Genomic DNA, 27633 nt, shown 5'->3' with positions numbered 1-27633 from the left:
AGTAAGTGGCGATTACCGTAATTCTTCACTTACAGATAATACCGGAAACGAAGGATTAGGTACAAGAGCTTCACTTAGAAAAAAAAAAAAACCTTGGCGACACACATAAATTCAGAACCGGTTATAATTATAGGCGTTAGCAACGCAGCGGCATTCACAAACTTTAACCGATGCTTTATTGACCGATACTCGTTCTCTTGATACTCGGCGTCTTGAGGTAGTAGGCGTGAAATGTTTCGTCTGTAGTCACTGGCGCTCGCTTAGCAACCGGGAACTACAGAGTGTTGTAACCTCCAGCTCGTTTTTCATCAAAACGGCAGTACCAGACATTGATAACTTCAAGACAACCGTAAGTAGACAGGCGAGCGCACAGACATAAGGCACGCGTTGCACACACGGAGCGCCCTAACAGCTCGTAACATCCGATATTATAAAGCCTGTTAACTAAACACTTCGTTTGTCTTCATAAACTAATTTATTATCTGTTTTGGTGCGCCACCTTATAATAGTGTTCATCAATTCTTTAATGTTGTAAGAAAATTATTACCGTAATAATTCTGTTTAGTTTTGCATGCTTGTATAAAGTGTATTTTGTGTTCTTTTTTATCGCTGCGAATTGCCCTTCCACATCGAATTGCCCTCTGTACCATCAGGGTAAAACAAAAAATATGCTTGGCGTGAAAATAAAATTTTACAGTTACCTAAGAACAGCGTGCATCCTAGCAGATAGTTAACAAGCCCACGGGTGCCGCGCCAAAACCAATGTTAAACCTTGATTGAATGAAGACACACAAAAAAGTAAAATCATGAATGATCGTCCCTGCTGAAGCATCAATAATTGTGGTTCGTGGAGGAGCATCAGTCATAACTCGCTCAAAATTGTCAAATGAACATTGAAATCGGCACAAAAGAGCCGGATTTCAGTCATTGAAGGCAAATGACTCCGTTTCTAAAAGCACGCTTAAAAACTTTTTGTCGGAATATATTCGTGAAACGAAGTTGTTTAAAAATATAAGGGAGGGGGAGAGGGGGTTTAAGCATGCCTTGAACCTAGTGATAGAGTGAAAGATGAGGGTGTTGAAGCGAATTTTTCTGCGGACACCTGGATTTAATGTCCTATCGTCACAACGTTCGAACGAGCCTTATATCCTAGCAATTCGCTGTTGTCGTTCGCCTCTACCAACTACCAAGTTATCTGTCTTCTTCTTCGACGTCTGCTTCGTTTCCCGACTCGCGGCCCAGCTCTCGGTCTGTACTACGTGACAGTTGATAGGCGACGGTCACGTGCCACGGTGCCATGAGGCCACGGTGACGCCTTGAAAACCTAGCGCAGTGTAGCTGTCGCTACAAGAGCTGACATACTGTAGGCTAGTGCTTAAGACAAGATTTCATCTATAGAAATTATTCGAAAAAGACATCAACAGTCACAGCGTAATTTGCAGTTAATATGGGATTTATATTTCGGTATCCTAAATATTTGCTCTCAATACATATGCAGTGTTTTTGAGTAGCACTGAAACAACTTGGACAAGGATGCAGACAAATACAGGGAAAATTTTTTATTGCATTTGGAGCCCGAATACAGTACTCAGAATCAATAATTATGGCAGTATTTGATTCCTAATTCTATCCAGCGTAGAAGGTAACGTTTTCAGGCGTTTCGGTGCTTTCTGGCCGTGGAGGTAAGTCTGTGACAGCGTTATGATCATCGGGGTAGCAGACGCCTTCTAAGCACCTTCCTGGCACTTCATCGTCAGCCTAGGAGTAGCAAAAATATGCATAAATTAAGTCACAGTAAACAATGGCATAACTCCAATTTTGTTGTGCAAAGTAACATCAGGAGCTTTTTCTGGCACCACCTATTTTCCGCGAAGGCGGAGTGCCTAATAAATAGATTCGCGTTTTATTTTTCACCAAACTTTCTTTCTTAGTGACAAAAACTATATACGTTAATATAGAGCGTCTCCGGTCCGGATTTTTAACGATGTCTTTTTGATTTCTTCAAAGCATAATCAAATGAAAGCTGCTTTGGGATTACACCTTACCAGAGGAAACCCTGTCCACCTGACGACCTCTGCAGACCGCATGCCTACAGCAGATATGTAAGCTTGTTCGGCCCTTTCTCCGATTTAGGGAAACATGAGGGGGGTGGGGGGGGAGGGTATTTTAATACTTTTTACTGGGACAGTGGCAGTAAATCAATTTATTTCATAGCAGAAATCAACTTCCACACAAGCCCGAGCTTATCATCTTTGCGAAAAGGCAACCAGGCATGCAAGAAGAAACCCGACCACGAACCCACCAGCAGTCTGCATTATGACGGAGCCTTTTATTGTGCTGTCGTGGGAAAAGCTGGAATTGCTGTTTTCCTTGCTAAATTTCAGAGACTAGAAATATCAAAGTGAAATAGATGCAGACGATTGCCTCTATCAGTGATGAACAGCGCACGTAGGACATTCACACACCTTGATCAACGAAACAACTACCGAAAAGGTGGTTCACGCCGGTAAAAAAAATAAAAAACCGCTACGGCCCCAAGCCTACAGGGTAGACTGCCTTTCCAAGCCCGAACGAAGCGCGATAGTAGCGCACGAACGCTGAACTGCGGCTCATATTATATCAGCGTAAATAAAGCATCTGTTGTCATGTCACCTGCCAGCCCAAGTTCCACGGAGTCCTTTGTGTTCTGATCACGATCGCCCAGCAATACTAGGCAAGTTACGTGGTTTTTCCTTCTCTGTACCGCTAATTTAAATCACAGCTTGAGTTCGCATTCATTGCTTTCTAGACTTCTCATTTCGTAAACTTACCCAACAGTCCAGTCCTGTGGGAATGTAGTGTCCAAAAAGCCATGTGTTGTTGCTTGCTTCGTACCGGCAATAGTATATGCACTGTTCAACGCCAGCTTGCTGCGAAAAGGACAAAACAAGTAAAATGTACACTGCTGGATTACAGAGGTTCGCGTTCTCAAAAAGCACAGTCTGATGTCAATCAGCTCCTGTATTTCACATCAACTGAACGAATTCTTAAATATGCATGTCCTGTATGGGACCTCCAATTCGCTTGCTCATCTGAGTTGATTGATTGCGTCCAAAATAATGCTGGCAGGTTTCTGTCAGGAAATTACAACTTTTCAACTAGTGTTGCGCGTCATAGAGACCATCTTGGAAGTGAATATATAGCTTACCACAGAAAACATTTCAGATTATAGATCATGTATTGCATCTATTTTGGAAAACTGAGCATCGAGAAAGACCGGTATCTGCTTGAACTTCACTTTTTTTCTAGGCGACTTCATCGTTGCTGCAAGGTCCGAGAGATTAAACATCGGGCAGATATATATGAAACCTCGTTCTTTCCACTGACGATCAATAAGTGGAAAAGGTTGCCAGCTGGCATCACTGAGTGCTACAAGGAAAATCTAGTCCGTGCATTTTTATCAGATGTGTGACGCGGCACTAACTTCACTTTCGCGTGTTTTCTTCAGTGCTTGTGTCGTTGTATTTGTGGCGCATAGTTATCCCTTTTTGGTGCATGGTTTCATTACTTCATTACCTCTTGTTTCGCGGCGTTTTCATTATCTTTGGTTTTTTGATGTACTTTCGGCATTTCCAGCAAACGGTATTTGTCATTTTCCACTTGCAATAATGCCTTCGAAAGCTGCAGGGCTCTGTAATAATTATATTGTAGCAGGTATTGCGCCAAACGCCCAGGAAACTCCCTAAGCCCAGAGGACTGCCGAAGTCCGAGAGCGGTGCCAAGAGCGGTCGGAGCGCGATTCCAGAAAACGAACTTTGTCGACTACGCCAACCAGCAACCACTTCATCGTCTACGCCAAATAGCCACTGATTGTCTCCGCTTCGTCGTCGACTATAGTTTGTATCAATATAAACAACCACACAACTTTTAGCGCGGATTAAAGAATTTCACGGGTTTCCAAAATAAAGTTATCGTCCCCTTATAACTGGACAAATATTTAGCAATAATTTGATACCAGGTAAACCATCGTTTGGCCGATTTCTTTATGCCGTATAAGAAAACTTGTGTCTGCTTGCACGCGCACACAACTGGCCGAAAAAACACTTCACGCTCTTGGGGCAGCTCAGATGTCCTACAGAATTTTATCGTCAATAGCACGTTCGCCTGTTTGCAAAAGCCAACTCTGACGGCAAAAGAACAACAATTTCAACGGACGTATTGCGCCGCAGCCATGCGATAAAAAGCTGTAAACGTATTGCATTCAGATGCTAATTTATGGCCATAGCTTCAGTATCAGTTCTAAAGTTATTGTTGCTATTTTTGGTGTTCAGAAACTGGACATTTAAGCATTCTAATGAGACATCCATAATAGTTTTCCTCATAGATTTCTGTCCTGCAATTTTCTATTTCAGGAATCTTTAGCGAGGTAGTTCAGCACTTGCGAGTACGCTTTTGCAGGCTAGTTGGTGCCTAAGCATTCTGCTTTTTTTTTTGCGCAAATTAAGCGCTTGTAATAAGTAAGCGCTTGTCCTGTCTACCTCGTTTTTTTGTGTCGTGTATTTTGCGCAAAAAAACCGAAAGTTCAGCACTCTTTCGCAGTTTTGTGTTTGTTTCTTTTTTTGAGTTTTATACATTTAAACACTGGAAAGTTTTGTACTGTAATTAGGTACCAATGATAGATCTTTTCATTGCATAATCTTTGTATTCGGAGATTCGAACGTTCGTAAATTTCTTCCTTTCATTTCATTGCATCGGTAAGAAATTATTAAAAAATCAGAGATACACTTCAGCTTCGCCATTGAGGGCATGAAGCGATTGCATTTCAGACACACGGACGATATTCTTCGGCGTTTTTATTTTTTATACACCGATACGTAGCATTAGCAGACTTTGGTCATCCACTCTAAACAGGCTGACACCTACGAACGCATTTTTCTTTTTTTTTTAATTATTTCAATTATTCATTTGATCGATTAAACGCTCAAAATTTTTTAAATAGCATCGTTAGGTATTGGCTTTTCATTATGAGCATTTTGATACCATTTAATCACCTTTTTATATTGTTTCTTTTTTTTCATTTTTTAAAATTTATCTCTTACTTTGTTATTTATAATTATTTCATTAACTCCTCATCGCCTATCACACAAGAATCAATAATCAATCGCTAGAACCACAAATTACCCTGATAAGACTTTCTTAAGCAACCTCCGATTATTTCCGACCCATGGTGCAGACTGCTACGACTGCTGCTTTTCTTTCTTTCGGTCTCTTGGAGCGAGAAAGCTGTGTAAGTTATCGCTTAAAATGAACTCCCTTCCAGATTTTGATTTACAAGGTAGAAATAGGCATTTGTATAAACTTATATTAGTATTTTTCCACGCTCAAGAAGAGAGATGACCTTTCGCCTGCTTTTGTATCGAGAGAATATTTTCAGTACAGCCTTGCAAATACGAGATGTCTGTCCTAGTTCAACGTTGTGTCTCGTTTTCATGTTCTTCCATCATTGGCCCATCGCTGCCAGAAACGGGATCCTAAATAGTGTACCTCACATCTAGATGGCTCTATGAAGACTACGAAGGATTTTCAATCGATTTGTACCTCACTGTAGTAAGTACAGCGCGAAATTTAAATTCATTCTCAATGCCAGATAAACTGATCTCTTCGCTCTTTGTGCATTGGTGAAATGCCGTTGATGTGGTTAGGGACAAATGGAACAAACGAATGACGGCACACACGTAATGGCAAAAAAGAGACTTGCGTAGAAGTTTTGGGCAAAATTGTAATACCGTGCTGAAGGGGTGACGCAGAAGGTTTCCTCTTTCGTCGCCTGTCTTTGTTGAGTTAGCTAAAATAAGACTTGCATTTATCGCCAGTTAAATCTTTTTTCATGCATTTTCTGCGCGATTGAAGCGTCCTACTGCGGGATTTGCCATTACATCGGCAACATATTGCTATGGAGTTGCTGACCAAACACACCTGCTCCACAAGCACAAGACTTTGCTCGACGTAGAGGGCCGGTATTATTCCTTTCTTACTAAGAGCACTAGTTGTTACTCCTTTCTCTCCGTGTATTCCTGTTTACGCGTTGTTTACAGATGATGAAGTATCACCGATTTCTCCAAATAACCTCTTTATCCTACTTCAAGTTATGACTATTTCATTTCGCTTGGTGGTCACAAATATGCAGTCGTTAACATATGCACATAAACTGTCGTGATAAACTTAAATTTGAAAAGTGCGCCGATTTCGCATTCCGCTGTTCGAATTATTAGCCGCGCAATTTTACCTAGATGACAACAAAAACATGTTCTTTGCTTATTGTATCACTCTACCCGTGATTTTGTTGCCGTCGAGATAAATGCGCGGGATTAAGAAATTCGAATAGCAGAGGCGTAAGCGCGTTATGTTTCGCATTTTTGTCACCTCTGTATACTGTAGACGTGACTCTCCTTGTGTTGGTTTGGACAGCCCTTCGCGCCAGTACAGAGGGCGAAATCCCCGCTAGCGCTCGCTAGCCCCTGAAGACGCAACCAGCTCTGGTCATTGCGTAAAGAGCGCTAAACCGCAGCAGAGGTTTGACGTTGCTATAATCGTCAAGAGCAGCACAAATGCATATTTAAAATTCAATACCTAGTTCGGCTAAATCGCTCAATTTTTTCTTTGTACCCCATTCAGGTTCTGGAGGGTAAAAGCTTCAATTGTCGAGGCGGCACACGCTGTCAAATCGGGGAACGGCGCTCACCTTACGAAACATGTTTTGCTGGCATGTGGCTAACATTACGCCCACATAAGACCAGTAAACAAAATCGACGTGTTTAGCAGTATTTCAAGGATCTAAGCAGCAGGCTTCTTTAAAGAATTCAAAGTTAGAAGCCAGCATTGTCGCATGAATAGAAGGGCGACTCCACTTCCACCATTGTGTTCATGGTCCAGTGTGTTGGGTGGCTGCCGTTCTAGTGGAACTAACATTGTTAGAGCTTTAATTCATAATCCTACCATGGTCACTTTGAACAAAAATAAAGCCTTTTTGGGGTGACTTCGTTGAGAACAAACATAAAACTTTTATGCAACCGGACTTCGCATTGTTCTTGGGCTTAAAGTTTTACCTTATGCCTTAACGGAATATAACCATTTAAGTATGCCGCTTTATCATCAGTTATCAGCCGTCATCGGATCAGAATGAATACAAAACCCAGAAAATGGGTTTTTCGCCGGAATATAGGTAGCTCGTTATGACGTGTACAGCATCAAGGGACTCATTGCACATGCTGATCGCTTCACTTCTAAAAGCAGCTAAAGCTACTGCTCTATGACCATGTTCATTTTCCGGACAGGAAGGTGTTGCAAAGTCGAAACAAGACAGCCTCAAGTCCTAAAACAAGCTACGCCAAGGAAGGTTTGGAAGAGAAACAGTCGGTTTGAGTATAAGTTGTCTCAAATATGCTGGAATTAACCAGTACCGTTTCTAGGGCTTGAGCGAAGATGCTCCGAATCTTACGTAATGCCCTTGTGTTCGCCCATTGCAGAGCAAGTTGAACTGCATGATTATATGCCAGTTGCAATAGCCTCATTTAAGCCCGCGCAGTTAAACACATTGCACTGCGTCTTGGCTTAAGCGAGGAGGCACTTCTGCTTTCACATATATCATACTTAACTCGAAGATTAAGGTGGTCAAATATAAGAGTGACAGAGCATGAACTGTGAGTGTATACAAATTCTTCCTACGCGACGTCGACACTACTCAGAACCATTCTCATCACGCCGACATATCAGAACTTCAGCTTATCAGAACGTGTGTGTGCGCGCGTGTGTGTGTGTGTGTGTGTGTGTGTGTGTGTGTGTGTGTGTGTGTGTGTGTGTGTGTGTGTGTGTGTGTGTGTGTGTGTGTGTGTGTGTGTGTGTGTGTGTGTGTGTGTGTGTGTGTGTGTGTGTGTGTGTGTGTGTGTGTGTGTGTGTGTGTGTGCGCGCGCACTGCAATAATCAAGCAGTGATTCAGTGCTACAGAAAGAGCACATTTTTTTAGTAGCGAAAAATTTGTCGGATGTCAAAACAGTCGCGAAAAAAATTGTCTTCTTCGAATTCGCACAATTATCATGCTCTGCTCATTCTCTGTGCACAGTAAGGACAAGTGTGGTATAGGCAAACCTGCATAAAATTTAGAACTAATTTTATTCGTTTTTTAAAACAACGAAATGCTTACGCGCGAGGGAGGAGCAGCACTGAGGCGAATAGAGAATTTACTAGTCAAACAGCGGCTCCCATTTTGGAGTGCGACCATGTAATTATTTAAGTAACAGTTCTGATCTGACATGATGTACTTTGTCAAAAGTTTTCGCAATTCTCTGGAGCAAAATTTTTGCCTGGATTTTTGTACACGCACAGCAGCATTAAATTTAATAGTAAAACTAGTAGAGATTTAAGTATAGAATTTAATAGGATCGAAAGACTAGCTAGTTGGAGGCTGTTCATGATGTAAATACATGGGCGCAAACTGAACGATGCACAAAGAGAAAGAAGACACAGGACAAGTGCCGTTCTCATAGCTGGTTTATTAGGAAGAAGCGCGATTGCTTAAAAGCAGCAACACAACCAAACAAAGAAAAAAAAACAAAGGTAATCAGTTGTACTACGCACTCTTCAACTCAACATAATGATCTGCGAAACTATCCTATATCTTTTTTTGTTAGCGATGTAAACGGTGTGCTTAGTTACCATACGAAGCGATGCAGAAAGCTTAAATAACTCTGCTGAATAGCTTTGAATAGTCTCCAGGTTATCGAAGGCAGGTTACCGAGTTAACGCCATCGTCCGGTCTTGCGCAAAACTAATGAAATGGACAAAAGGCCTCTGTTTTGGAACAAAGGATAACACCAAGACATTCACCCTGATTACGTTGATCCACTGGCTATCACATGGACTCAAGCACGTGGCGAAAAGATATAATGCTAATGTAGCTCTCTCCAAACCCATCAAATTAGGTAGATTATGTCCGCTTGTGAAAAAAAAAGACAGAAAAAGGTAATTGCGACAATCTTTCCAGCATTTCAAGCACAGAATGAAGTTTATACAATGTAATCTGGTGTAGTTTATAAGGTTCCTTTGTTGTGTGGACTACTATTTAAAGGCCTGACAGGGCAATGCCTTAATGAGCGCCTTAAAAACCATAAGCATGATAGTCCGTCTGGAGTAGCTCAACATTGCAAGAAATTCGGTAACTGCCGACTATCATTTAAAAAAAAAAAAAAAGTCTTGTTTCGTCAACCGCGCCAACATAGCGGAGAGGTAATGGTAGCTTTATAAATTTATCCGTATGGTAACTGCCTAAGCACATCGTCTACATCGCTAACAAGGATATCTAACAGGACATCTAACAGGATATCTAAAAGGATATCTAACAAGAATATCGCTAACAAGGATAACAAGGGTATCTTCGGAGATCGTTATGTTGAGTTGACAAGTGCGTAGCAGGACTGATTACTTTTTTTTTTTCATTGGTTTGGTTGCGTCGCTGCTTTTAAGCAAACTTGCTTCTTCCCAATAAACCAGTTGTGAGAACGCGCGTTTCCTGTGCCTTCTTTTTCTTTTTGCCTCCTTTAGTTTGAGCCCACATATTTACATCATGAATCATTTACGCATGGCTTCAACCTGATTGCACGAGCGAAAACTGTGTTCAGCATGTGTTTTCGTAATTTGGCAAGGTTGAACAGGGTTTGACGATTTGAATTACGGGAACGCTCAAGCTTCGCCTTCACAGTATATGCGATAGCGGTTTTAACATAGCCTGTTGACTTGGCGGGATTACAGACGCTTTTAATTCTTATAATTCTCTTTGATGTTGGTTTTGGGAGTGGGCAAGGCGAAGTACCTGTCTTACTTTTCGATGGCCACCTTAACCTAAAACGGACCTAACCTGTCTAATGTGGGACACCTTCCGGGTTTCTTGCTATTTTAAGCCATGTCTTGAGGATCATATCTCCTTTGATTTTCTCATATCTATGCGTCCTTCTCATGCAAAGGACGGGATCCTTGGTGCTGGGATCTGGACGAAATGCTCTTTGCTTTGTTCCTTAGCACGGAAAATTTATACTGCCTTGGTAAAGGATAAATTTTCTAAGATACATCTTTGTTGCATTTCTTTGTATCTTATACAAACTGTTATTCGGAGAGGCTAAAAGCTTGCCATCAAGTTCTCTAACTGCACATAGTCTCGCGAGAGTCCTGAGCTTCATAAGCCAGTCTTTCAATACCTTTCTGTCCCACCGGTTCCTGGAACCAACCTGAAACTGGTTGAACGTGAGGTATGCGGACTGTTTGTAGTGCTCGTTAAACTTCAGGACCAAAGATTTGAAATCCTTTTTCTTATTCTCGTTTTCAAACTAAATGTTTTTTAACGTAGGCCCAGCCTCGTTGCCGATAGCCATTAATATTAGTGGCTTGAACACCTTCAGGTTGTTCGTTAAGCCTCGTCGCGGTTTAAAAAAGTTTGAACTCAGATTTTCAAATGGTCTAGTTGCGAAAAGCAAGACCTGCATACTATAGCGTCTAGAGGGTTTGGAGGAAGCAGACATGGCAAAAGCATGATCGTGGCTGTGTTTGGAAACATGCTAAGGCGTGCTGGGTGGTAGAAGCGAAATAAACTCTGACACCATCTAATTATGCGAGCAGCAGGGATGAAAAGACCCTTTATTCAGCAATGCAGGTGAGCTTAAGGACGCGGGCGACAAGCAGCTTGCGCAGGAAACTTGCGTTGTTGTTGGTTTCACAAGCAAGACATTAAAGGGTCACTGTCCAGGGAAGGCCCTTTTAAGAAAAGGAGCCCAGTGTTTCAATCAGGTACCGGAGATAGTCTGTGCAAAATTCTACAGCGACATGCGCGCCGCACAGCATCGAAAATACAATTCAAAGCTCCCTCATGCTCTCCTTTGAGAAGCCAGCTTCACCGCTTCCTGCGCTGGCCCGACGGGCCCCGATAATGACGTACGTACCGGGAACGACGTCCATTGGTCCGTCTCGCTGACTGACGGGAGAAGGATGGGTGTCTACCGCTCGCAACGCGCTTTTCCCTCGCCACGGCCAGACTGAATCCAGCGGCGCGCGCTCCCTCGACCGTTTTTTTTTTTTCGCGCTTGCGGAGAGCCACGCCCCACCTCCCGCCAAACGCGGAGGAGGAAGGGGAATTTGTATTGCGGAGGCTAGACGACCTCGGGCAGGAGAGTGAAAAACCTTTGCGAGGGAACGGAAGGAGAGAGGCAGGATAGAATCGGGTGATTGCGGTGGCTGTAACTGCGTTATTAGTTACTCTTTTCAAAAACATTTTGCGGCCTTGCGTTCCAGGGGCGAAGTCTCACAGTCACCGGGGAAGAAAATGGTTTCGACCGGAGGGTGGACAGTGGGCCTTTAAGCTCTGTAGAGAGCATTGGCGGCTCGACTGGCAAGATATCAAGCATATCCCAGTGCATTGTGGCGGCCGTTTCGGCAACAACGAAAGCTAAGAGAGTGACTGCTGAAATCATCTAGCCACCTGCAAGACTGATGATCAAAGACGACTAGGAACGGGCGCTTTTAAAAAGCAATTTATGTTTGAGCACATTGAGTAATCAGAAAAAAAAGGCCACGGGATCTGCTAACCTCAACCTTTTGTCCTGCCTTCGGTATTGCAGCGTTACCACCGACATCTTCAAGAGGCCATCGCACTCCAGCAGCCCACATCACGGCTGTGGATGGGTCATAAAACGTCAGCAATGTAGTTGGAGCGCAGATTCGAACCACGTCACGTGATGTCTCATCCACACTTTACACACGTCCGTGCGTGTATATTTATTTTGCTAAGCATTTATAGCCGATCCGTAGTCGGGACAATCAATGCTGGGAGTAAAGGCTATGCATCGGATTTGTTAGGTTCTTGGTGGTCATGGGTTTAGGCTTTGGTTCTTTCCTTAAACCAGCTGAGCTGCCCTTCTTCCACGCTTCTTAAGCTCTCACTTAGCAGCGTCGCTTCTTCGCAGGGCGCATGTGAAGATAAATTACCCATTCTCCCAAAAATGGATCCGCCAAGCAGATCTATACAGCGTAAGAATTACGTGCGTGTCCTGAGACGACGACAGAAGAGCGAGCACTGGGGAATTAATATAGATCTTACACTTATCTGCGAACTCCGATGCCTGCTAATAAGGCTGGATATCGGAAAATAATTCAGTGCGCAGTTACAGGTAAATTACAATTACAGCACAAGACCTTTCTAGAGAAATTAACGTAATTCCTATCCTATCCCACAGGTAAATTGATGACCCACGACCGCTATTTTGACATCTGATAAAAAATCCCTGTGAGAAAACATAATTAGTCAATTCGAACAAAACTTTTTGTGTTGCACTCCGGCGCATTCCCTGCCATATTATTAACGCACTCGCATCAGGCTCGGAAAGGTTGTTGGTCGAGTATTCGAAGAGGAAGTAATGTTTCTCTCCTGTTTCCTTCAAATTTTTCAATAAACAGCCATATTTTTTTCGCACCTTATGGCCTTTTTGTCGCATTCTTCCCCCATACTATCAAGAACACCGGGTAATAGATTAGAGTAAATTGGAATCCATAGTCACATTTCTCCCGGTAATACAGTCAGCCTCAATGAGAGCTCCACCCGGTTTCATGTAGTTACATGTTTTACAAAAAAACAACAACGGCGTAGCAAATCTCGCGAGATCTAGCCGAGCACCCTTGTAATTTTTATTTGTTGTTGCTGGAAGTCGGTAGCATGCGGCCTAATCAGTTTCCGCATACCGCATAGAAAGATCTTGCAATCTGTATTTATGCTCAGTATCACCGAGACGCGGCTATATCGTTTACTTTGTCGCACTAGACGCACCGCAACCTAGTACCTTGAATGATTCTAGCAATTCGCATATTTTTACAAAATGTTTTAGTATGTTCTAGTCATTTTGTGTGGCTTTCTCTGGATGGTTTCTTCGGGTAAATTCAGCGTTGTCGAGTGCAACGCCCATTCGTAGATCAACGACCAGCGAGCCCGTTTGCTTCTATCACCGTCGCTGGGTTGGTTAGTTCGCCTGCATACGTAAATGGGCTCAGTAAAGAGTTGTTTTCAGTGATAACACGTACATCTGATCTTTCGCGCCTGCGGAATCGTCACCACTAAGGGGTAATATTGACAGTAAATTTTTATTATGAACTTGCGTGCTGAGGATAACCTGATTTTTTTGCACTGTTGCGCACTTATAACGGGCACATAAAAAAAAACAAATCACAGATAGATTCCAGCCACTGTACCGCAAATGCAAGAAAACCGAATAAGCGAAGTGCCGAAACCAAAACTTGAAAAAACGAAACTGCCCCAGTTTCGCCACTAATTGCATTTTCTCGGACTTCCAACATAGGTGTCGCCTTTTTGCCATCTCCCTCGCGTAATAAATGTTGACTACGGTTTTCGCAACAAAACCTACTTCCCAACTCGAACAATAACCGTGATTCACATTTGTTTCCCTCTAAGATTTTTTCTGAATCATGGTGCTAGTACTCGCGGGAATTCGTTCTGGCTTTATTATGTGCATATAAGGTCTTGCTTTTTCCTAACTTAAAATGCTTTCTTTTACTGAAAGTGCTCTTTTTGAGATAAGGAGCTGCGACTCTATTAATTAAACCCCCTTTCAATTGCTTCCCAGTATCTCTTTCCATCCAGAATGCCTGATACGAAGCAGAATCTTTGTCCACCTCCATACGGCGCCCAAGTTTCCTCTTTCAACGATCACGTCAAGGCCTCGAACAGCGCCAAACTGAACAGGCGCCAAACTAACTCACCTTTTGGTGGCCACCTCATACTCTTCGGTAGCCGAAAAAGAAATGAGGCGCTCATGAGCGCTTTAATTCTTTCCTCCATTTCATGTCTATACATTTACTCAGGACGGCTAGATTTGTAGGGAATGTTTGCACAATAGTAGGTTTACTTACAATCCGCGGGGCGTCGGGACATCCATGTGCTATTTTGTGAGGATGTGTCACGTTGTCCTCAGTGACCGCCGCCGTTGTCGTCATCGTCGTTGCTGAGGTGTGATTACTTATTTCCCCCATGTCCTGGGCACCTAAAACAAACGCCGTCAATATCATCGCTGTCATCGTTGTCGTCCGCCTCTACCATACTTTCATAACTATTTATTGCTGTCCATTCCATTGCCCTAAAGGAGTATTTATTTCCAATACCTCGCGTTACACGTCCTGCTACGTCAAATTTCTCCTGTTTTAGGAAGGATGCCACTAACTTCAGTTTGTTCCTTCGCCTATTCTGCTGTGTCTGTCTCTTCGCGTTTTGTCATTTTCTCTCGGAGCACAGAGGAGGTAGTGTCAGGCCCGTTTTATGAAATCCCGCAGGGGTGCGAGCAAAGTCCGCTTGAGTGCAATGTTGTAAAGTTCCCTGATGTCTTCTAGCCCCTTTGGCACGCATGACTTGTTGAGTGAACTCCACAGGGTACTAAAATGGCTGGACATATTTTCTTCAAAGAGCCTTCTTGCATCTTTTACTTATCTTTAGGGATTCCCATGCAGCGCTATATGGACCAAGTTGTTTACTGCCTGGTTGCCTATGACAGCTATGTGCGAGCGTAACCATTGGAATACATCAGTTGATTGGAATGGGACGGCGGAAAGATAGATGGAAGAATCAGGTTAGGAAGTTTGCAAGGTTCAAGTACATGCAGCAGCATATTACCAGGTTAAATGGAGGAATACAGAAAAGATCTTTGCCCTGCAGTGGTTATAGTCTGGATCATGATGAGGCATTGAAAACGTATAGAGAAGCCTCTGCTGAGCAGATTGTTCACCAAGCGCCGGAGGACAAGAGACAATGCATGTGTAAAACATCCCCGCTCCAACCTTTGAAGGACAGATTGCGAAACCCTCAGGATGACATGTTGAGGCCGACAACCATGGCCAAACTTTATTCAAACATTTGACAGGTGGGATGTGGTGGTGTGTTCTTTGAACAACGTTACAATAAACCTACCTTCAGAACCCGCAGAATTGCTTAGTAATTACCTTTGAGATTACTTTCAGGCAGTCTGTCTCGGTAAATGCCATAACATCAATCACAAAAACGGCATGACAATACAGCTGGAAACTACACGTCAATCTGCTTCGATTGTTTCGTTGAATAAGCTTGATCACCTTCGTTTTCTCTGCAGGCCTCCGGAAAATTGCTCGCACAATGTCTACCTCCGACTAGGGATCTCGCCAGGTCACGCCATTCTTCACTGACTATAATTAGGAGGCAAACTTCGCGACCCTTAACGCAACCCACATTGACAGCATGTGTTGGCATACACCACCATGTTCTTATAATCACTGTACTTGCAGCCTATGCATCCCACCACTGTGCTAAAAATGGTTGATGCGAGTAGCAGGAAAATTACTTTTCCTATTTATTACCACGATAAGGCCTGCAGGGTCACCTAGAAGCTTACAATAATGGCTTTGGGAGCAGGAATGGGAGTCGTGTTCAGTCGCATTTGTAATGACTTAGGTTTGGCCTCTTTCAGACTGATGCCAGCATCTGCTGAATTACTGTACACTGCAAGTTTGCTCACATGTGTTTTTGCCAGCTGAATTGCCTTGAGATCCCCGTTTTCATGCCTTTAGCAACGCGAGATTGTCATGGATAAGTTTTACATATGATCACTGACCTGACATTGGAATCTACAGTCCAAAGGATGCCCAGTTGCTTTTTTCGTAGCTTCCACCTCGCATTTATTCGCTGATTAAAGAGTGGCATATCTTTTCAAGGATGCTCTGTCATGTCAAACTCCTATGACTTCCCTCGGTAATGACACTTTCCTTAATGTAACGCGAGCACGTAAGGTATTGCAGAAAACCCAGCATCGACGGCGGCGGCTTTGTCAGCATATGCGATGTCGGTCGCGCCCGAATAATCCCGAAATACACTGGTTCGAGCAGAAATCACTGCCATGCACCTCTTGATCAGTGGAAGTTCGCTGCGGGCGAGGCAGCAGTGCACAGCTGGGGTCGACCGCAAGCGGATGTAAAAACGTTTTTTTGTTTACATGGAGCCATTTACCCAGTGATCCTGGTTGTAAAAGACGAAAATTTTCGTGTTCGTGGGCAAATGAAAACACAGATTAACGAGTAAAACTGTCGCGCCATACCAACAAAAGCAGACTTGAATGAACCACATTTTTGTCACATCAGCTACTTCTTCATCTCCCTCGCATTATGGAGTCCGTTGCACGAAATAGCTACTGTATTGTGTAATATTTGCTCAAACTCCACCTATACGCCTTTATAGTTCATTAAGAGTTACTGTTCAACATCATTAATTGCGCTTATTGTGTTGTCCTTTAATTGTACGTTTGGTTTCGACTTGATAACACACACTTCAGTACAATCTGTGAAGAAAAACGTTCCGTTAGTCGAGGCCTTTCGCATCAAGTAACTTGGATGCTACCGAGTAAGATTAATCCACCGTCCGCAGCAATGGAAGACTGCTTTGTTTAGCACCGAGCTGGATGTTCGAGTTCGGCTGGAAACTTGGGCAGAAGTTGCTACAAGGCACGGCCTGGAAGCAGCAGCCCAGATCCCAAAGGCTTCCCATGACGCTGCATATAATTTTATTTAATTTTGGCCTGCATACCAGTAAATGTTTTCCCCACCTCCGCCCACATAAAAACACTGCGTGGGTAACATCTCCGTTACAACACGGAGGTAGTTGCTGAAGTCAAGCAATTCCTGCACTATAAAAATTAAGATGTCTGCAGAGTAACATTGAGTCAGCTCGTCCAATAGTGACAGAAATGATTGGTCTTGGGAGAAAAATGGGCAGATAAATACTAAACTCACATTCAAATGTCACTACATTATTTGCTTTCCTTTATGCCGAAAAAAACTTACTTTATAAACTTGTATCTTTTAAATCTAACAGGCCCCTCCTACTTATAACCGTATGTCACCTGTCAGCTTTTCAGGCACCAATATTCCAATCATTTTGTCTCAACTTGCACCGAAGATCCATACTCACGCGACCGCTAATATCAAACCTCTATATAGGACCTCAGGAACAGTGACTGCACCTGCATCGATGTGCATATGACTACCATTATATTCTAGTATGAAATGTTCAATTCTTTCTACAGATTTACCATAAAACTGCACATGTGTCATCTTCTAGGATAAATTTTGAGAGCATTGAAGCTCCATCTATAGGCGCCACAGCAAAACGATGGATGTAGGCTGTCAAACGAGGCGGCCGCAAGTATGCGTAGCTCTTGCCCCTTTACGTTTGTTTGGAGTTTTCGCAAAAATTGTTTAAAAGTGAACTTCCGCCTCAAGGCTAGACTGTTTAAGAGAACGTTCATTTGGGCTAGGTGGTGCATAATATTTGAGGGATAAAGGAACAACGCAAACACTGAGACAAAACACACGTGAGACCGACGCAGGACAAGCGCTGTCCTGAATTAGTCATAACATGCGTTCCATCTCAGTTTTGCGTTGTTACTTTATCCCTCAAATAAAATGACTAGAGTCTTGAACACACCTCGCGATGGCAGGTGCGAGCACAGAGTCCAAAAGTAAAGCAAATGGACTGTGCATGGTACCTATGTATGCAAAATACTGCTGCTGTGATGTTTCCCATTTGGTTTGCATACCCAATAATATGTTATATACTTGAAATACCACTGCAGTACGCAATGTAATTTACATTCACGTGATATTTAAAAGCGTTTGTCGCAGCCCACACCGCACAAACAGGGGGTATATTGCAAGTGCGAGTAAGCACGTCCGATTAGCGCTGATTCCCTGATCTCTCCGCTTTTCTTTCATCACGGCAGAAGGAGGAATTAGCCCAGATCAGTCGAGATAGAAGTAAGAGGAAGTCTCATAATTAAACATGTTCTCTGGCTTAGAAGCTCGGTTTTCTTGAGATAAGCAACGCCAACCAGTCCCGAAATTCGGTGTGACTGGTTGTTATAGTGTGACATGGTGGTAGCCTCAGTCGCCGATGGGCCTGGATGCTTCTATTGATGGAACGCGGATGATCGACTTGCTATTTGCATAATTCGGCTGCTTCATAACAACCGCGTATTTCTCCTCCTATCAGTTAAATATTAGGGGATAGCTGACACAACTCATTCGGTCGAAAAGCCGTCGGCGCAGTTGGCACGTTTGTCGGAAATATTCGGGGGTTGCGTATAAAATTGTATATTTTCAATTTTTATTGTAGTGATTGGGAATTGATTGGTGTGTGATAGGTGATAGCGAGTTAATAAAATCATTTATTATAACTGTATAATTGACGAACTAAGGAAAAGAAAACCACAAACAATGAAAGAGAGGGTTAAAAAGTGTCGAAGAGCTGATATTAGAATGTCAGTGTTACTAATGCCGAGTATCGATGTATAAAAAAATAAACAGTTAAATATTTCAAAAACAAAAATTAAAAACAACGAAAATAACAAAACCTTAGACAGTCAGATACATCATGCGTGTATGTGATACTCTACCGCATCGTACACTTGGCGCAGCACAAATGTCCCTATAATTTTCTAATGACCATTTCGCGAGCACTACGAAAAACACTGCCGGCTTTTTTTTCAGTTTTGCAGTTTTGCTTTGCGGTCCGCGCCCTCGTTTTTTTTTAACAAATTTCCCACGGGGCTATTAAAAGACAATTTCGGTATTGAAGTTTTTTTCTTTCATCATTTTTACTAATTGATTGCATCGCATTGCCTCGGTACTTCCTGTCTCCGAGCAGAAACATTTATTTCATTTTATGTTGATCTGCTTAAAAAAAGATAAAACACCAAATCGAAAACTAAACTAGTTTCATGGCCCGCAATGACGTATCAACTGATGGATCGATGGCGTCACATGAAAACGATAATAAGCGCGTTGAATGGCAGAAACTGGGACTGAAATTTACGAGGCAGTTTATGATATCGCTAAGATATAGCCAAATATGCACGCCTCAAAATTTTTCCTTCACGCTGAAACCGCGCAGTATTCTGAGCAAAATATTTGTGACGCAGCAAATGCAGTGTTGTCCGCAGAAATCCACTGAACTAAGGCCGCAAAAACGGCACATTTTAAAATTTAGTCAAGCATTCGCACGGCTTCCGAATTTGGTAGAACGCATCAGGAAGGAGAGGAAAGTCTACCGTAAAATTTTGTCAGACACTCCAATGTAAAAAAAAAAACCGTAGCTGCTCTTTGTGTAGCCCTTGTAAGCCCTTTATTCGTACCCATAATGGCGAATTACTTCTGTTGCAGACTGCAGCCAAAAAGATCACAATGTATGCACATCGAAAAACTTTTCGAGGGCCAAAAACCAAGCGTTGTGACTTGCTAGATGAATGGAAGGAAAATAAATTCCCGGGGGCATAATTCCGTTGTCTTAGCGGGCAATCACGGAGCACAGATTTTTCTTTCTTTCGCAAAGAAAGGAAACGAAGAACAATGCTGATTTCTTTCGGGACACCACGAACTCCTAAAGTAAAAGTGAGAAAACACTTCTTTAGTCACCACTATTACACTGGTACTTATGCACGGCCCCGAAGCACTTGCAGAAGGAAAACAAATTTTACTACAGGCTGACAAAACAACACTGTGCAATAAACCTAGCATATTAGCAAACATGCTTAAACTAATTAGTAATTGAAATAAAGAAATCCTCAATTTCAAGAAGAGCTGTTTCATAACATGCCTTGTTCCTGAGATTCGATGTGACAAAAATGGCTGCAGAATGAGCAGTAGAAGTCACTTACTCGGTTTCTGGTACTAAATACACCAGACACTGAAATCATTAAGTGCTGCCGGAGGTTCTGACGCCTACATGTGAAGCAAAATTGTATGTTATAAATTCTACGGCTTTGCCTATAGCAGGTCATGAGCTGTGCGCAGACTATCGTTGGTGCTTTTGTTCAATGGGACGCTACACGTCAAGCAAAAGAAGGTCGAACCATCTGTCTAGAAATCGCGAGTCCTATTATCATTTTAGGCGAAACGACTCGTGCAATCTCGCTTTCAGGGACAGAGCGTGTTTCGCCCCAACTTTAATAGTGCGTAGCATGCTGGTTCGTTCTTTTGTTGGCTGCATAGTTAACATCTTTATTAAAACCGGTCAGTCTTAAATCATTCCTAATGCAAATTGTTTTAATCGGATATTTTTTTTTTCCCTTTAGCCGCCCGCTTTATTCTAAACAAAGTGTCACAACGCAAAGCAGGGAATTCTTAACTGTTCTCTGAAAAAGCTTATACTCGAGTCGTACACATACCCTTCAATTCTGAGGATTTAGCCGCCTCTGCATAATTATGACCCGTAAGCAACTGTTTCTGCGCACCCAGACAGAAAATTTTAAGCTGCGCCGACTAGTAGAACTCCGCCTAAGGAAGGCAAGAACCTGCGAATGTTTGAGCAGTTGTGCATAGGCCAGCACAGAGAATATAACCATCTTACATGCAGTCGAGCACCGAAGCAATTGTGGCGTGCCATACGGCCTTTTGTGAATATATTTCGTTTCTACAACTAACATTTTTTTCAGGTGCTAGAACTAAAAAGCATATAAGGAATTTGTATTGGCCGATGATTTAACACATGAAATATGTGAAGCCGTAAACAGCGATTGTACCGATGATATAGCTGATAATCAGCGCTCTCTATTCAAGTCGGGTGCTTGCTCATTTGGCTCATTGCCGCCATGTGCCTTCCCTTGTGAAGGCGCAATCGTTTGTGAAGGTCGTAGCCCCACTCTCGGCTTGTTCAAGTTTAAGCGTCCTAGCTGTGACTTTTCCTTGCCTCCTCTGCGTCTATATCGCTGCTTTTAGCACGGCTCCTGAACTTTCTGTCCCCTCATAGCTTAGGTTTATTATGGGTGGCTCTTTAAAAGCGTCTGTCTGTTATTTTGTTGTGGCGCCTTCCATCGCACCTGCCGCATTGCTTTTTTCAGGGGCACCTTATTTTCTTTTTTTCGTTTGTTTTCCTGCCACTTAACTCGCCACCTGTTCCCTCCTTGCACCCAACCACCCTCTGCACCTGCTTTACACTTTCTTTTGCTTCTTGTTACCCAACCATAGTTCTGCATAAAGAAAGTAACAAAATTTCCATAAAGAAACGTGTTAGGCAAGGAGATACGATCTCCCCAGTACTTTTCACAGCTTGCTTAGAGGGAGTATTCAGAGACTTGGAATGGGAGCAGTTAGGAATAAGGGTAGATTGAGAATACCTCGGTAATATGCGATTTGCTGATGACATTTCCTTTCTAAGTAACTCGGGGGATGAACTGCAGATAATGATTGATGACCTAGACTGGAAAAGTAGAAAGGTAGACTTAAAAATAAATATGCAGAAGACTAAGGTAATGTTCAAAAGCCTAGGGAAGGAACAGCAGTTACGTTAGGTAGCGAAGCACTGAAAGTAGTAGGCGAATATGCCTACTTAGGACAGGCGGTAACTGCAGATCCGGACCATGACAGTGAAATAACAAGAAGAATAAGATTGGGATGGAGCGCATTTGGCAAGCACTCGCAGATTGTGACTAGCAGCTTACCTGTATCGCTCAAGAGGAAAGTATACAACAGTTTCATCTTACCTGTACTCACCTATGTGGCTGAAACGTGGAGGCTAACCAAGAGGGTTCTACTTAAGTTGTGGACAACTCAGAGGGCTATGGAACGAAACATGGTAGGGGTAACATTAAGAGATAGGAAGCGTGCAGTGTGGGTCAGAGAAATAACTCAAGTTACTGACATTCTAGTGGAAATTAAGAAGAAGAAATGGCCATGGGCAGGACATGTAGTGCGAAGAGAGCATAACCGATGGTCGCTTAGGGTAACAAACTGGATTCCAAGGGAAAGAAAGCGTAGCAAGGGGCGGCAGAAAGTTAGGTGGGCGGATGAGGTTAAGAAGTTCGCAGGGATCAAGTGGATGCAGCTAGCACAGAACCGGGTTAAGTGGAGAAATCTGGGAGAGGCCTTCGCCCGGCAGTGGGTATAGTCAGGCTGATGATGATGATATGATAATGAACCATTTCCCGTCTCAACATGAGCTCCGCCGCCGCACCTCTGCCGCTGTCCAGTATTCACAAATGCCTCACGTTGACGACACCTAGTGGTCGCCGCGATGACTGGTGTGCGCCCTTTAATAGCTAACGCTGCAAAAAGTCATAACTTCGTAGAATAAAGGGGAGATGCTAGACCGAATGCGAATTAGATGCGCCAGCGCGTTTGCCCCTTGTTGAGCTGTAGTATCGTCCTTATGCTCGGGTTATTTTTACTTAGCTATGTCATTCTTGTTAAGCCTTATTTTGTGTTTCCTTTCTTCTTTTATTTTTCAAAACACTTTACTGATTACATAGACACTAGAGGATCCTTAGTCAGAAGCTAGTAGTGGATATCACAATTGGATACAAGTCTACTGACGGTTTAGGAAGAAAAAAATCCATATTTATCCGTGCGGACTGGAATAGCTGCTATGGAAAAACAACATTATAAAAACTGACATGCTATCTTATGACAAAAATATACGTAAGTAAAAAATAAAGGTTATTCTACATTGAGATTATCACGTTCAATAGAATAACAATAATATAACACGCCACAAGTTAAGGATACAAATACAGTAAATTTATGTAGGCAGTTCTGTATTAAGGAAATAATTCTTCAATGCTCTAAATGTATTAAGTTAACATATAATTGAGCACGGGATAACATTCTAAATTTTAACACCAGAAAAACAGAAACATCGATGGTCGTACTGATTGTTATATACTGAAAATAAGTGCATCCCATGTGTGACTGAACGAGAACTAAACAAATTGTACTTGTATGAAACTAAAGGAAAGATTATAGGGTTGTAAATAACGTTGCTAAGAAAACTTGCTCACCGATAGTCTCTCATGTTAGTGACACAAGGTTATTTTGCTTAACTGAAGGTAGCAATAGAGTTCGAGGTGCGACGAAGTTGATCAGCCTAACAACATTTTTTCTGGAACCTCATCACAGTATCAATATACGATGGGTATGCAAGGCCACAGGCCGCAATAGAGTATGACAGCTGCGATTGAACCAAATTGTAATATTGATGCCAGTGGGATGAAGACAAGGAAGAGAAGCAGAAGACGATGAAGTTGCCCTCCCGCGCTCAGGCCGTACGTCCCTGGACTTCGCCAATACCGGGCTTTTTGGTTGGTTGGTTTGTGGGGTTTAACGTCCCAAAGCAACTCAGGCTATGAGAGACGCCGTAGTGGAGGACTCCAGAAATTTCGAACACCTGGGGTTCTTTAACGTGCACTGACATCGCACAGCACACAGGCGCCTTGCCTTTCGCCTCCACCGAAAAGCGGCCGCCAAGGCCGGGATTCGATCCCGCGTTCTTGGGAACAGTAGTCGAGCGCCGTAACCACTGCGCCACCCCGGCGGGGTGTTACCGGGCTTTTTGTGTTGCCGACTATAAGGCCCTCACATGCCTTTGTGCAAACGTGACGCCTGGTGGAGGTGCTGGGTTGATCTTTCATGTACCAGACGCCCCTTTCAAGCCGCGACTGGAGCCAAGGGCGCACTCCCAGAGTAGAAACGCCTGTTCACCAGGGCAGCCGGGGACTACGTGGCCGATCTCCCGAATTCAGTCCGCATCCTCATCTGCGGTCTACAATCGCACAGACTATCACTATGAACAGTCAACAGATAGCTGCTAATGTCCTGCTTCACCAATGAGACCCCCCTCGATTTGATGGTCTCCCCCATGAAAACGCTGAGGACTGGCTGGGCCATTTCGACCTGGTGGCCACCGTTAACGCCTGGGACACAAACGCGCAGATGCGCCATGTCTACTTTGCCCTGTAGGACTCGGCGAGGCCCTGGTACGTTAATCATGAATTTCGCCTGCAAACACTGCATACGTTCAAAGTAGAATTTCTGCAGGCATTTATTAGCACATTCCGTAAAGAAAAGGCCGATATTCTATTTGAGAATATCATCCAGCATCCGAACGAAAGAGGGATGGTGTACGCGGAGGAGATGAAGCTCTTGTTCCGCCATGCAGATCCAAACATGTCGGAAAAGCGGAAAGTGCGATTATTGATGAGAGGTGTGAAAGAACAGCTCTTGGCTGGCCTCGTTCGCAGTCCGCCAGTAACCGTAGATGCTTTTGTCTCAGCAGCTACTTCCATTGAAAGAGCGCTCGACATGCGGGCACGGCTAAAGTTTTCATTCATTCATTCTCCCGTGTGAGTCCCCCTTAAAGAAGCCCAGGTGGTCGAACTTTCCGGAGCCCTCCAATGCAAGGCTTCGTTGTTGTTGCGTGTTGTACGAAGAATGAAAAGCAGTGCACGACTGTGTCGATGCTGTCCACATGTACTGACAGATCCACTGTGTCATCAGGAGACTCACTGCGTGAGACCATTCGAGCCATTATGCGCGAAGAGCATGCGAAACTCCTCCTTACGCCGGCGCAGCCGCAAGTTTCATCGGTCACCTATGTTGTTCGCGAAGAAGTTCAACAAGCTTTGGGTTCCACGCCGCTTCTTGTAAGCCCTCCACAATCACCTACAATGAGTTACGCCGCAGTCGCAAGCCGTTTTCTGCCGCCTGCAACACCACATTACGAAGCGCTTGTGCCGGCCGCTCCCCAAGTTCCAACTTCCCAGTCGACTTTCCTCCAGCGATCCAGACACCGCCGAACTGACATCTGGCAGACCGCGGACTACCAGCCGTTGTGCTACCATTGTGGCGAAGATGGGCATGTCTGGCGTCACTGCCCGTACAAAGAGATGGTGCTTGCTGTCCACAGCCAGGAGAGCACCCACAAGAGATTGCCGACTACCTTTCTAACCCGGAATCAGTCCAGTGCCACCGATTACCTTTGCCCCGCCGCTACGATTCCTCCAAGCCACAGAACTCATCTAAAAATTCCCGTAGGAGAAACTAAAATCTGGTAAACTAGACACAGCAGCCTCCGGAGGTGTGGCTGCTCGACTACGAAAAGTACAAGACCCTCCAACGACGCAAGCCGATTCGCCGACGCCGAACAACCCAGAGACGACGACGATTACCAAGCCGCCCAAATTAACGACAATATAACGTTTTTAGCGTATATAGCCTGAAAATATTTACATGCTTTCGCTAATGTTTTGCAAGATAATGACAACTTTTTACACGTGGCATCAATGTGCTGGTGCCAGTTGAAATCATTATCCAGTATCACTCCTCAGTAAGAAATTGTGTGAATCTGCAGCTACTCATCTGCTCCAATATGCAAACTGCAAGGTGATTGTACGCGGGCTTATGCAGAAAAATAAAAGTAATATATTTCGTTTGTTCAGTGTTCTGCAATAGACTGTTAGGTTAAAATCAGGTTTTATTGCACTAAAGTTTTTTTATTGAGCACGATCGCCCCATCTCGAAATAATCTGGCTTTAACTACCATAGCTGTGTCACCCGCACACATGATGACATGTGGTTTCTGTACTTATACAGGAAGGTCGTTCACATGAAGGGCAAAAAGAATATATCTCAGAACCGAGCCATGCGGAAAGCCCACGGGCACCATTAGCATATCAGAAACATTGACGCTCCTTTAGACCCTTTGAAAAGGATCGCATAAATAACATCTGAGGAGCTGCAAGGCCAAACCTCTCAAACCAAATTTTTCAAGTTTTAGGACAGAAATGTACGGTGTACAGAGTCGAAAGCTTTTTCTATGTATAAGAACACGCCTACTGCTACAAAACTGGTATTAAGTTCGCCATTAGTGAGTTTGGATAGGAAAAAAATTGCAGCCCTGGTAGATCCTGACAGCTGATAGCGATGTTCCTCAGTGTTAAAAATGGCATATTTCTTCCAAAACCTATTAATAGGTTTAATAAAAAGTGCCTCGAAAAGTGAGTTATAACAACTCAATACAAAAATTGGTCAGTAAATGCTTAGATGATCAAATGTTTTATTTTTGTATACGGGAACGACTTTTGCTTCCTTCAATGCATCCGGGTATGTGGCACTAAGGAAGAACTTGTTAAATAATGAAACTAAAGTCGGCGATAGAAATTAAATATTGTGTTTCAATAATGACATTGAAATTTCATCTAATCCGCACGCTTTTCCGGCCTCCAGTTGCATACCCTCTGATATACATCATGACTGGTTGTGTCGTCCAATCTAACAAAATTCCAGATTCCTCCTATGCAGGAAGAAAATGGGGCTTCTTGATTATTTTTCTCAGCTCTTTTTGCCTCTGTTCAGCTTTGCTTGCCTTTGCTCGTTTAGTATTGCTTAAAATATTTGCTTTATCTTTGCTTACTGGCCTTAGCAATACTGGGGCGGCAATGGTTTTCTCTTGCGAGCTATAGTAATACAGCCGTCCATAACGAGTAGCACAGTCAGTATGACATTATTTTATGCCATATAGGAAATGTATGAACGCCAACTAACATCGATCTGTTGCCGTTCCTGTAGTTATACCATAAACCGCTCGGCAGGTGAATGCGATCAGCCTTGTCTTGTCCTCACTGCTGTAATTGGACATACGCATTAAATCTTAGTATGTTTTGCCTTGTAATACTCGAAATTAAATTCCCCGATTCTAAAATTTCAATAAATGGTTGGACATCAAAAATGTCTGTTTAACTGTGATCGGAGATAAAATACCGGTCTTGAATTATCTCTCGAACACGTCAGTACGAAGTTCTCCACAAGACTAGCATGATAAGGAACACTGTGGCGCTTATTGTACCTAATAGGCCGCTAGAAGCAGCTGAGAAACGTGCGCAATGAAGCAGAGGACATATCCTGCTACGGTGTGTTCTTATTGGCTTACTACTGGAATAAAGGTTCTCATTATCGGACTTTGTCAGGAGTGCTTAAATAGAGATCGATTAAAATCGCTACCAATTTAGGAGGTGAATAAAATATATTCAGCCAAAAAACTGTTTTTCGTAGGTTTAACTGGAATATATTAATCACCACAGCTTCCTAAGATATTAACATTCATTTTAAGTACTGAGAACTCCTGACGCATGCAAAACAAGTCATTCTTTCAGATATTCCCGAATGCTTATGCAATAGCCATACACACAGCGGGGGACATGGATTAGAGAAAAAAAAGCATTAGAATCCAGAGAAAAGAAGCCGGCTTCATGACCAAAATCATGCAAAATGAAGATCTTATCTAGTCCGCCTACCTGTAAGCCAAAGTAGAGAAACGATGAGAATCTCAAGCTCCATTATTAGACTGTACAAAACAGTGTGCTACAAGGAAGGCACGGGGGGATGAATGCAGCCCTAACTGAAGGGGTCTTTTATGCATAAAGGAATAATTGCGTTATTGCCCATGCCGAATAAGAGCTCCAACTACAATAAAGAATAACCGCGTTTGAGTAAAGAAAGCCCGACCATTATTCATGCTAGTTATTTGGCATTGTGCCCCCCTCCCTTCCCCCCTTCGAAGAACTTCTTTAGGCTTTCTCACGCTCATTGTCTAAGTTATCTTGGATTCGGCTGTGCAACGGTCAGCTTAGTCGTGCAGCCCTCCGCAGTCAGCCTGTTTCTGCAAGAGCGCTTGTCGTCGCCGCCTGCCAGGCACACAGGTTTCTGTGCCGCATTGAATATATTCAAGGAAAACGTGTACGAAGTGACTCTTACCGCGTGGAGTAG

The 27633-nt window shown here is 43.3% G+C and overlaps 1 protein-coding gene across 3 annotated transcripts; it reads right to left on the bottom strand.

The window, feature by feature from the left end:
- Positions 1 to 1544: 1544 nt before the first annotated feature.
- Positions 1545 to 27302, bottom strand: LOC146188554 (uncharacterized). 3 transcript variants are annotated; one of them, XM_084603836.1, is made up of 5 exons: positions 27162 to 27269; positions 21579 to 21653; positions 13939 to 14069; positions 2811 to 2909; positions 1545 to 1758 (listed from the first exon to the last, which is right to left on the bottom strand). In XM_084603836.1, the coding sequence occupies exons 3-5, from the start codon at positions 14056 to 14058 to the stop codon at positions 1627 to 1629; spliced, it is 351 nt and encodes a 116-aa protein (XP_084459962.1). In that variant the 5' UTR covers positions 14059 to 14069; positions 21579 to 21653; positions 27162 to 27269; the 3' UTR covers positions 1545 to 1626. The 3 variants fall into 3 exon arrangements, with proteins under 3 accessions (XP_084459962.1, XP_084459961.1, XP_084459960.1); XM_084603835.1 differs by having other exon boundaries at positions 21589 to 21653; XM_084603834.1 differs by lacking the exon at positions 21579 to 21653 and having other exon boundaries at positions 27162 to 27302.
- Positions 27303 to 27633: the final 331 nt, after the last annotated feature.

Source organism: Amblyomma maculatum, chromosome 5 (assembly GCF_055883805.1).
Source record: "Amblyomma maculatum isolate TAMU_Amacu chromosome 5, ASM5588380v1, whole genome shotgun sequence".
Classification (NCBI taxonomy): Eukaryota; Metazoa; Arthropoda; class Arachnida; order Ixodida; family Ixodidae; genus Amblyomma; species Amblyomma maculatum.
Note: the sequence above shows the minus strand (reverse complement) of the source record. Positions and strands in the feature narration are given on the sequence as shown.